Source organism: Vidua chalybeata, chromosome 2, assembly GCF_026979565.1.
Source record: "Vidua chalybeata isolate OUT-0048 chromosome 2, bVidCha1 merged haplotype, whole genome shotgun sequence".
Classification (NCBI taxonomy): domain Eukaryota; kingdom Metazoa; phylum Chordata; class Aves; order Passeriformes; family Viduidae; genus Vidua; species Vidua chalybeata.
Genome location: NC_071531.1, coordinates 34,564,907 through 34,576,929, shown reverse-complemented (window position 1 = coordinate 34,576,929; position 12,023 = coordinate 34,564,907). Strand labels below are relative to the sequence as shown.

General features: G+C 40.2%; 1 protein-coding gene across 1 annotated transcript in view; it reads left to right on the top strand.

Moving 5' to 3' along the window:
- DHRSX (dehydrogenase/reductase X-linked) overlaps positions 1-12,023 on the top strand; it is a 162,661-nt gene that overhangs the window by 120,726 nt on the left and 29,912 nt on the right. Inside the window, exon 6 of the mRNA XM_053934433.1 lies at positions 11,407-11,614. Within this exon, the coding sequence (XP_053790408.1) occupies positions 11,407-11,614 (208 nt within the window). The remainder of the gene's footprint in view (positions 1-11,406; positions 11,615-12,023) is intronic.

Sequence of the window (12,023 nt, the reverse complement as noted above, 5' to 3'; positions counted from 1 at the left end):
AGCAACTAAAAGTTAAGATGTTAAATTACTTTCAGAAAATATTTATCTATTTTTGAAACCAAAATATTTGATTTCAGTGTTCTAAAATTATTTTTAAAATTTATTTTTAATTATCCCTATGAGTACATTGGTATTCAGATTTTGAAATATGACAATAAAACTGAATCTCCCAACCTTTAATTTCTAAACCATCCTTTTCAACTATCTCTATCAGTTTCAAATTACTTATTCTTTTATTCTATTTTTTTTAAGCTGGACATTTGTGTAAAATAGGTTGTTTTTTTTTTTTTTTTTTTTACTAAGAATGGTTTGCTGAGTCAACATTCTTTTCCAATGAAAAGCTTCTATTTTTTAAACACCCAGTTAGTTCCTTCAGTGCCTTTTTTCTTAATTGTCTCTGATTGGAAGAACTGGAAGTATAACATCTTAAATTGAAGCAAAAACAAACGTGAAGCTGGTGTAGCATAGTAGTAGCATAGCACTGTTGGGTATATTTCTATTTTTTTATATAATAAAGGAAAATTTGAAAAAGGAAGTAGGAGAGATTTTCATTATTACCCCCTTTTTGTAAATCCAATTTAGCCAGTACAGAAGTATTTCATAGTAACATATAAAGAGCTGTGTCACTGGACTGTTGTTCAATAAAATGCTGGGAAAAATACAGCAATAGTAATCATAAAAGATTGCTCTAGATAATTAGATAGATACATATTATCATAGGTTTTATTTAACTCATGGAATATATGGTTCTGTTTGAGTTCTGGTGTTTAAGCAGCTTCTGCATGATGTCTTCTGTTGCATATTCTGGTTCTATTTGCAAGATAAATCATGTTGCCTTCACAAGACCAAATGCCAACTGCAGTACAGTGCTTTATTCATTTAGACATGTCCTTCCTGCAGCAGTTTATCAAGTTTTCCTGTATAGAGTTAGATGATAAGTCTTTAAATGCTTTCTCCACACATATAAGTCATTCTTTGCCAAATACTTTTTGTATAAATGCAAAAGGATTTGCTGCTTTGCAAAATGATCCCTTGTGTTTGCAGCGATTAGCATTAATTGCAAAAATTGACTGGCCTGGAAAATGAGTGTACGGGGGAAGGCACAAATCTCAAATTCTATAAGTTAATGTAAAAAACAAATGGGCTACTGTATCAGCAGACCAATTCATCAATTCAAAAGACAGAGTTTTAGCTTAAATGCATCAAGTATTTTATCCATTCTTGTCTGTTCCTGCAACCAGTGACAAAGAAATATTTAAGTCAGGATGCCAGCTTCAGAAAGCTTTCATTTTGTGTTCATCAATGTATTTTCATTCTGTCTAATCAAAATGCTTTTAGGGTAGATTGATTTCTGGAGAACAATAACAGAGTGTAACACTGATACCACAAAGCTAATGTCAGACTTACACGTATTTGGGGATATTAAGTGTAGCTACTTTGTTGTCACAATGTTAAATTCCTTTTTGTCTAAAATAACTAATGTTCTTAATAAAGGATTGTTAATAACTGTTATTGGTTTAATGGGACATGAGGTTTCACAACTACTTCAAAATCACAGCATGCTGGGAAGTATGTGAGATATGGGTGCTCCTGCTGCCCAGCCTCTCCCTGCACCATGGGTTGGGTGGGAGAAGCCAGCTCTGCATGGCATTCAGGACAGTGGCTCTCACAGATGTGCTGTTTTCCAGAGAGGCAAGATGGCTTTGTGGTCATTTGTAAGGTAATGTATTGTATTCATGTGATAGAGAGGGCAAAAGAGACTTGAAGAACTGTGAGCAGAGAGAGAGCTTGTTGCCCTTGAGAGGGGAAGGTTAGTTTAACATCTTTCTGTCAGCAAAAAGACTCATTAAGGCTAAATGAACCTTAAAAGTTTGAAGTTCTGGTCCTGGGTGATTATTCCAATGTTTAAAGCATTGCCTTAACTACCACCATCCACCCAGTATCTTGTCAGTGGAGTTGCCCTTTGGGCTGCCTAGCATAGCTAGGGAAGGCTGGTGGACGTGCCTTCAAATCCCTGGAAAAATGTGTTAAGAGAAATGGTCAAAATTATCAGCTCAACATCCAGAAACCCCCTTCAGATCAGCCCTGCTGTTGCTCCTGGCTCTTCATAGCCATGCATTCCATGTCTTGCCACAAGCATTAAGGATTATGAGGTATTGTGCAGGGAGCTGAAGGCAGATTTCTGCATCTGTGATTTGTTAACTCTTAATCTTTTCTCTATTCCTCGTCCTAAACCTCTTTGTTCAGAGAAGTAGAACTTGATCTGTTCAAAAGCAGACCAAGCAGTTGAAACCCACACCTGTGATAAAAAATGTGTTGTGAAAACTATGCTTTCTAAATAAAATGAATCTCTGTAAACATAAAATATTTTAGCCCCCAGGAGTTTAAATACTGCCAGAATGTCTGATAGAGTTGTAACTTTGTTGCTCCATTTCTTCTGTTCTCATTATGTGTTGGGTGTTGTGGTAGCTCAGCCTTTTTTGCCATGGGAGGTGGAGAGGGGCTGTACACAGCAAAATCTCAGCTTCCGAAGAGGGACAGAGACTGAGGAGCACTGTGGCTCACAGTAGCTTTAGGGGAAGCTCAAGAGCTTTTAACAGTGATGTTAAAGGAGTGGGTGTGTTCAGTATCTAAATTGCCACCAAAAAATCAATCAATCAATCTGTCAAAGCAGCAGTTTCTTTACACTCTTTTCTCAGTGAGGGCTGGGGCAGGGCAGCTTTGTGACTGTGTTGGTTTTTCAGGACATGAAACTTCTTGTCATTTCCTGGAAAGCTAAACCTGCCAGATTTCACTAGGTTCTGGCATGTCTGCAAGTGTAGAGGTCTTAAACATTCTGGTCCCAGGCCATGCCATGCCCCTTCTTATGAAATGCTTGGTTTTCCATTAGAGACCCCTGCTTACTGTATTCCAGGGTGACACAGTGTTGGGAAATTTATAAAGCGAACCCCAAAACTCAGCTCTAAGGCCAAATGGTGCAGAAAGTGATTGCTGACATTGTTCTTTATGGTACTTAAAAATAACCCCTTGCAATGCTGTCTGTGGACTGCTTTGCATCTTACTACTTTCTTGCAGGTTTTTGTGGTTTGCTGAAGTTGGCATTTTTATGTTCCTCAGATAAGACCCTCCCTCTTCACAGGCTCCTTTCATATTTAAATCTTATTTAAAACCCACCTGATTTCTGACAGTGGGTGAGTGATGGTGTTGATGTACAGTCTCACAAGAACAAAAGCCTTTCGTGCTGTGTCTGGACTGTGAGTCATTTCATGGATGCAGAAAACTTCCACATTTTCATTCCTCTGGTACCTGTTGGTATTCAGCTGTATTTTTTCTTTAACCTAGGAAGGTCTTCCAACTGAGGAGAAGACTTCTTGTGATGGCTTTTAACAAATATCTATCTTTTTTATGAGTTTGTTCCTTGTCCTAACTCTGGGAGTTAGTCCCTTTTATCACTCAGATTGAAGCTGTGATGTTCATATCCTCACTCCATCAGAAAACTTCTAAAAAGCAGAAGTTGTTAAATTGTTTCAACAAGCAGAAACTGATTTTCAAAAGTATGTTGTGCCAGACTTGCTAATTTTTTGTTTGATGGCATAGCATTTTCTGCACAGTAGTTATAGATATCTCAAAGGAAAAAAATATTTTGCAGGCACATTTCCTCTGGTAAGGCAGACCAGTCCTTCAGTGTGGTTAATATTTGCTCTTGCAGAATACATTCAGCCCCTCCTTAAATCCAAGGCTGTGCAGTGGGTTGAGCCCACCACAATTAAACTTTAAATTATCTTTGCATATACACCAACATAGTCTATTGTAAATCTGCCAGCCAAGTAGGTGCACTGTGCTGGATCTGAAATGGCAGCACCCATTATGCTTATTCAGACCCTACAGTTTCTTTTGAGTCCCAGAATGAAAAGCTCAGAACTTGCAGCTAATCTGCAAAAGTCTACACCAGTTTCAAGATGCTTTTTAAGAATATCTTAGATTATACAAGTTATTGCTGGGGATTTTGTGGTCCTATGTGCATTCTGGTGGAAGCAAAGAAACCATAAAACCCCCCATTACTTCCTTCAACTTAAAAGCTTTATTGCAGGAGAGGTAGGAAACTCTCCACAAGTGGGTGGAGAGTACCTCCCCCATTTATAATCCTATAGATAATCTTACAAGATGTGTGACAATCTTCAATAACCTGAGATCCAGATTACCCAAGAGATAATATGAAAAGATGTGTGTCCTTGTTGTTTCCTCATCTCTCAAAATGTCACAAAGACACAGAATGTAGGTCTTGAAGCCGTGATCTTTTTCTTGGGTAAAGCAATGCAAACCCTTGCTTCCTTTCATATATTTTCTCATTCATTTGTTTAATGGAGATTTTTAATTGAATGAAGGGATACTATTATGCTCAAATACCACTTCAAGTGTTAGCATGTACTTAACACTACATCAAATGCCCTGAATGTGGAAAAGAGGCAATTTATATAATTCTAAATAAAGACATATATTTCCTGGAAGAATGGAGTTACAGTAATTATAACTTGAATTTGACAGTGATATTTAAAATAATCCAAAACATTTGAAATTAACACCAAATGTACACAAACAGAAAAATTTGACTTCTTTAAAGGTACTGATTCTGGTGAGACTTTGAGAAGACCAGTCTTTGAGCTCATGTTATATGCATTTGAGAGCTATGCTGAGCACACAGCAACTGAGCTGCACGCAGCCAATCTCAGTAGATCAGAATAGCTCTCAGCATCTCACCTCCTTCCATTAGGAGTAGGGATCAGCCAAATGAAAAATAATGTTCTGATTCCATCTGGATGACAATAACGCCCAGGATGACAAGCCCTGACTTTAAAAAAGAAACCAAAACCAAAACAACACCCAGCTTCCAGCTTGTGGCTTCTACTGCATTGAAGGTTAAGCACAAGGCAGGGGTCACTGATGTGCTGAGATACCAGTTACTGAGACCATTACCAACATTTTACCTGTTAGAGAGAGAGAGCTTTTCCCAGCTCTGGGCTTTTACCCTTATATTCTAATTTTAGAAAGAAAAATGTTATTCTCCTACTGTTGAAAGATGTCAGACAAAACCTGGATTTATTCAGAGCTCTGTGTGAGCAACATGTGGAACTGAAGAGCTCACTGCAGGAAAAGGAATGAAAGGCAAGATGGATTGCTCTGCCACTGGCCTATGACTGCTTAAGTAACTGCCATGCCACAAATTAGAACATGAAGGATTTGCTTTTCACCTCATGTAGAACCACTAATTTCATGTATTTTTCTGGTAGCCATGCTTTCGAACAAATTCATCACAGGGTCATGAGGGCTCTTCAGGAGTCCCTAACGCTGCATTCCTTATTCACTCAAGGTTTATGCTTCAGCCACCTTAACTGTTATAAGTATACTGTCACTATTGATTTTTTAAGCTTATACATCACATATACTGCAGAAACGTACATGAAGAAATACGTGAGAAGTTGCTCAGGAGCACACAAAATGCCCAGTCATGTACATGAGATGAGTGACTGTGCAATAGCCTATAGTAGTAGTTGGTAACAGGACAGCTGCTGTACAAAACATAACTTCAGCAACATCTCAAAAGTAGATAAATTAATACCTTAGATTTGAGCTTTGTTTTACTAATGTATATGCTTCTTTCTTTCAATTAGTAAAATACTGGTTGTCAGTGGTAATATACTTATTCTCATTTCTCCAGCTTGGTCTTTTCTCCTTGTCTGTATTTCTGTTTGGTAGGTGGTTTTCTTTTTGGTGTTGATTGGTTGGTTTTTATTGAGAGAAAATTACAATTAATGAGACTCAGAAAATGTGTTTACAGGATAAATGTATGTAGTACTGCCAAGAAGCCTGCTTTAATCTAATAAACAATATTTAAGACTCAAGATTTATCATAAGAGAAGAGAAAGAAGCTGTTTATGATAAGCAGTAAAGACATGTTTATTTTCCAATGTATTTCTCTAGCTGCTCAAATTAAGCTGCAAAATCTATCAAAACTTGAAAAATCTTGTGCTGCATTCCCCGAAGAAAGAAAATTTAAGACTATGAAAGCTTCATGAGTGTTTAATAATAGACTTTTATAGTCTTGGCTAAGCAATGGTGATGATGTATTGCAAGATTAATACATAAATAATTAGGAAGCTTTAGTCATTTTAATACAGCAAGCCTGTGTTTTGCTTAATTCCCTGATTCATCCTACGGCATATATTGAAATTTTGTGCGGCCTTTCATTAAAAAGCCCAGCGTGTCAGCCACGTTTTGCATCACTTGTCTTTTAGTGGAGCACATAGCAGCTGGGTTTTCTGCAGTTTGATCTTGGTGTACTCTGCCTCCAGGTAAATTAACACCCTGGGAATTGGGGAGCGGTGATGGGTGAAAGGAGGATGATGTGCAAGACAATTGTGAAAGGTTCACATCAGGAAAGATTTAGTGCTAGCACTGGCTGGGTTAAATTGATCTGTGTGCCAGTCAGGAGGGTCACAGGTCCTCTGAGCCTTTTGCTGAAGCAAGCTGTGGTGGGGTACAGGGTGCTGTCAGTGAGTCCATGATGTCTGTTATGTGTGTGCGCAGTGCAAAAGGAGCCCTCAGTGAGGGTGGCAAAGCTGAGATCAGCAAGAGAGCCCCATGCACAGGAGGGTGAAGGAAGTGATCTGTGCTGAACCCTTGTTACTCTGTGGGTACCCTGACCTCACTTAATGCTCTTTACTAAACATGGGATCATTTGATTTAAGTGGGAGACCACTGTAGAAAACAAACCAACTGAAGCCAACCTGAGGGGAAGCAAGACTGCTAAGAGTTGTGCTAAACCTTATTTCGGTTTTCAAACTGGGATAGCAGCTGAGTCCATATTTAAACACCTAATTAGCCACTGCAGGCTTCAGTTTGAAATTGGCTTCTCATTACTTTTTTGAAAATACATTCCATAGGGAGACTGCTGCTGGAGACAGCACCATGGAGATAAGTGGCAAAATCAGCTAATCAGCTTCTGGTGAAAAAGAAGAAAAAATTAAAAAAAAAAAAAATAAAAAAAAAAAAAAAAAAAGAAGAAGGAAAAAAAATTAGCAAACCTCAAGGCACTCACTCCAGAATGGAATACCTACTTATTTCGTTCTTGTAAAAATTCAAAACAATCCCTTTCTTTTCTCCTCCCTGATTTTTGTAATAGTAAGTCAAACCTGTAGCTTAAATTGCAAAAAATCTTGATCCAGTAGTAAGAACTTCTGCTAAAAATTAATTGGACACAAAATGCAGAACCTGCTTTATCCTGGTCCTTTATTCATCAGCATAGAATCCATAAAACATTATTTTCAAAGGAAGGAGAAGGTTTGGTGTATTGGTGCTCTCTTGGATGGATTTCAAAGCGGTGAATAAAACTCTGCCTACCTTAACTCCTTCTGTGCTTTTCATTTAGTGGGTTGTGCATTGCCCTGTTTTATCAGCATTGACTCAGCAAAATTGCTATGGAGGAACATCCCCTGGAGGATGCCACTGTGTTCTCTGGTAAGAAGAGTGGTCCACAGTGAGCCCCACTCAAACAAGGGAGTGAGCATGAACACCTCCAAGCTACTGATGCCAGGCATGCTGTGCTTTCCCACTGAACTTCTTCCCACCCAGTCCTTGCTCCGCTTTTCCTAGCTGCTGACTGTGTACAGGCTTGCTGTGTGTACAGACTGTGTACAGCACATGCTGTCTGGCATCGCCCAAGCTGGGTGGGCAGTATTTATTAGGATGTATCCCTGGGCATTGCACACCAGTGCCTCCTTGTCTCTCTTGCTGACTGACCAACACCCACATGTGCCACTGGGAGCTGGGAGCTACCAGTCTTTTGCCTGGCTGGTTGCCTAGTTAGGAGGCAGAGTTTCTCTGCTTAAGAGTCTTCCTGCCTGGCTGTGAAGCATCAATGGCCTGTGTCCTCAAAGCAGCAAAAGTCCAACTGTCACAGGCACCTCAAGTGCTCTGCTCTGCTGGCACAGTTTGCTGGTAAGCTGTGTTCTGCTTGGATGGTTTGCCTCTTGTATGCACTTTGATTTCAGAAATATTTTAGAACCTTCAGAAAATGTGGAAGTGCATAATGTAAATATTATTTTACTTATTATACTTTTATTCATTGTGAAAAATGTGCATACAGGGAATAAAGTGCCAAGAGAGGCTAGATTTAGATGCATAGGCTTTAAAGCCAGATAATTCCATGTGTAAGAGGAATACATTTTATGGTTTTAAACTAAAAGAGGGTAGATTTAGATTGGACAAAATAAAGAAATTTTTATGATGGAGATGGTGATGTACAGAAATGGGTTGTCCAGAAACAGTGTGGATGTCCCATCCATTCAAAGCCAGGTTGGATGGGACTTCGAGAAATATTGTCAAGTGGAAAGATGTCTCTTCTTATGGTAGGTTAGAGGAATTAGCTGATCTTTAAACTTCCAACCCAAACCCCTCTGTGATTCTACATGTGTGTGCAATGGTGGTGTAAGTTCAGGTGCCTATTTTTCTGATACATAAAGTCAACACTGGATGTAATGAAGTCAAATAACCAGTGTTGATTTATTTTTTCAGTGTGACATTTAAACAATGTGATTCTAATAAAATGGGGTCTGACAAAAAACAGTTGGTCAACAGAAATCCTCATCAGTTCTGTGTCATGTTATTCCTCTGTCTTATGTAGTCTGTTGATGTCAGATTACTGGAAAGCAAAAAACATACACACAGAAATTGGGAAGAGAGAAGCTAATCATTGCAGAACCTCTGCCAAAAGTTTTTGCTCTGTGTATCCAATTTTATATTCTTCATATCTATATTATGTTATTGAAGTCTGATTCCTGGCTGCCTTGCAGATCATTTGCATCTCTGCACTTGTGATATAAAAGGCTTCCTCATTGATTGGGTAGCTTTTATATCTTCTCAGCACTCATGTTTCTCTGACATACATACCTATGCAAAGTACAAGGCTTTGGAGGTTCCAGCCCTTGTAGTTCATGCTTCATTGCCACAAGATAAGTCAAAACAGTGCTCGCACAAAATGTGGGAATGGGGAGTCATGGGGAGCATCCTCCTGCCTGGCATATGAAGATTACTGAAGACCTGACTAGATCCAGGCAGAACAAGTCAGAGTAGTCCCAAGCTCTGCTTCCCTGCGAGCTACTTGCCAGACAAGATCACTCTGGTTCAACTCGGGAGGCTTGTCCCGTGCCCCAGCTTGCGTTCAGTGGGGGAACGGTGGCGCTGATGGAGGAGTGCCAGGGTGAGCTGCCAGCTGGCTGCTGGAGGCGGCTTGGGATGAATGCTGCTTCCCATGGGTAGTGTGAGCTCTGCCCCGCATGGCTGTGCACAGGAGAAGCTTGTAGCAGCTGAGGATCTGGTCCTTCAAGTTAAAGGGGTTGGAATATGCATGAAGCATAAGGTGACATTTTGAGAGTCTCAGATCAGAGCACGGACATTACTGAATTTAAAATGTAACTGCAATTTCCTGACTAATACCAAATCACTTTTATATTCATGCAGTGATTGTTCTTTACTCTTTAAAAAGCCCATTTTGCCCAAAGGTGCAGGTGCTATCTTTATGATAATGAAGGTAGGTTATTCAGCACAGTACAGCTGAGGCTGTTGGTCGGTCGGTGCAAGGGCCACCTGTGATCAGCTGTCCTTTTTGGTTCTCAATTCATATCATGCTTTTGTAGACTGCTTGTGATTTGCTTGTACAAAAAAAGAGATGTGGGAAAAAAAAGTAAAGAGATGCACTGGAGGTTCAGTGTTGTTTTTTGTTGTTGTCTTCTACTTCCAGTGGCTAAGCTCTATTATTTACTGTGGTGTCTCCAAGTTTCTGAGTCCTTTCAGATAATATGGACAGTTAAATTGCTTCAGTAGCCTTATACCTCTGTAGAGAGTCAGCCTGATTCTTAAAATCCAGGGATGAAGTGCACAGGACATTATAAATACGATATTCAACAAGAATGAGATAACAAAATGAATTCATATGTTTACTATTCATTCAAAATAAAAAACTTGCACATAGTAACAGCCACAGAAATCACAGGCAGGCTTTCCAGCAGAGTAAGAGTATCCCTAGTCTGGGCATGTCTTGCACTTAGGGTGAAGGTGTAGATGATGGAGCTGTAGCTGTGGCTATCACAGAGGTAGGACAACATCTAGGGGAAAGGAAGGAACAAGGAAAGAGAGTTCTGTTCCTGGGTGGGTGCCCCTCTGTCACCTTTCACCAACAGGTTAAGGTTCTGCTGCTGCATGGGCCCTAACCCCTGAGTCCACATGGGGAGCAGCTGCAGCATGAAGCATCACTTCCCAGGCTTTAGCAGAGGCAAAGCGGGGGCTGGAGCGGTTCCAGTGTTCCCAGGAGCCTGCTGCTTTAAACTCCTGCCTGCTTTGCCTAAGAGCTGTCTGTAATGCCACCATTTACCTTTGGTTCTGCTTAGCACAAAAATGGTTAGATGAGAGGCTGGAGTAATTACAGGAGTGAATTATTATGGCATAGGAATCTGTGGAAGTGATGCTGAGGCCCCAGTCAGGAAGAGCATTTTAAGTGACATACCTGCTAATTTGCCTGAAACTAGCCTGCTTAGTAAAAAAAAGGGGGGGGGGGAAAGTACTGCTGCCTGCATGCAATGAAACTCAACTCAGAAGTTCCTAGAAAGCTTGACTTGAAAGAAAGGCACATTTGACATTCAGATGAGAGAGGAGTCTCAGCGGGTAATGTTTTGCTGTAACTCCTGGAATTTGTGTGCCTTTGTCATACCTCTTTGGCACAGACCTTGCCAGCCATCTGTGCTTTAAAGGCGGTGTAGGGCCTGGAAACTGTGGTTACACTTGCAGCTGCTCTCCTTGCCCCATCTTTTTATCCATCTCTTAGCTGTGCACAATCTGGTGTGTGACCAGGGCAGCTGCAATGAGTACCTTGCTCATCTGTACTGTTCCCAACACAGAAGCCTTCAACTAGTAGGTTCTGATGCAGTAAAAATAATATTAGCAACAAGAAGTAGTTTGATCAGTCATGAATTTAACAGGTGGCAGTGGGGTGTGTATGTTTGGAAAGAGCAGAGCAAAAGAGGGGAGAGAAGTTTAAGGGCCTCCAGGTGATGATAGCCCAGAGATTGATGTCTCAGCATTTCTAGTTTAAAGAGTCTGACAGAGAGATTCTGGCAGGTATTGTGTAATTTTATTTTAATATTTTTCCCTGCTATAAATAAGACTTGGTGTGTGATGCAATAATCACCAGAACTTGAGTAAACAACACGCCTGCCAGTGATAAGCTGTTTCTTCTGACGACTCAGTGTATATCTGGATATTGCAAAATGGGGTACATCTGATGTTTGTGCAATTCTGCTCTCCTTCTGGTTATTTTTACATGCATCTCCCTCTCTTTTTCTCTCCTGTGTACAGATGTTCGTATTCACCCCATGGAGCCTATGCCCAAAGCAAACTTGCCCTTGTGTTATTTACCTATCGCCTACAGCATCTTCTGACTGCAAATGGAAGCCATGTGACTGCTAATGTAGTAGACCCTGGAGTAGTGAATACTGAGCTCTACAAGCATGTCTTTTGGGTTGTAAAAGTGGTTAAATGGATGACAGCCTGGCTATTTTTCAAGGTATTCCATTTTAAAATAATTTTGTTGCTGCGCGCCTGCATTGTGAAAGCTGAAGGTGTTTCAGAGTTTATAATAGTGTATGGTATTTATTGCATTTCTCTGTGCTGATGAGAGGTACAAAAGCAATAAAGGCAGGCTTTCCTGCAAACAAATATTTATTTTAAATGGAGGGAGCAATCTGTCACAGTAGGGAAAGGGAATGCCTTTCACAGTCTTTGCCTATGCACTGGTAATCTCTGCCCTGATCTATCCACGTGCATGGGGGCAGGACATCACCCTAACATGGAGCCAGAATATGCAAAGTGTTCCTCAGAAACGACTTGTTCATTCTCTTAAAGAGAAGTAGATGTGATCTGGCATGGTCTACATGTACGCAACATGTTACAGAGAGGAGGGCAAAGGGAAGAAG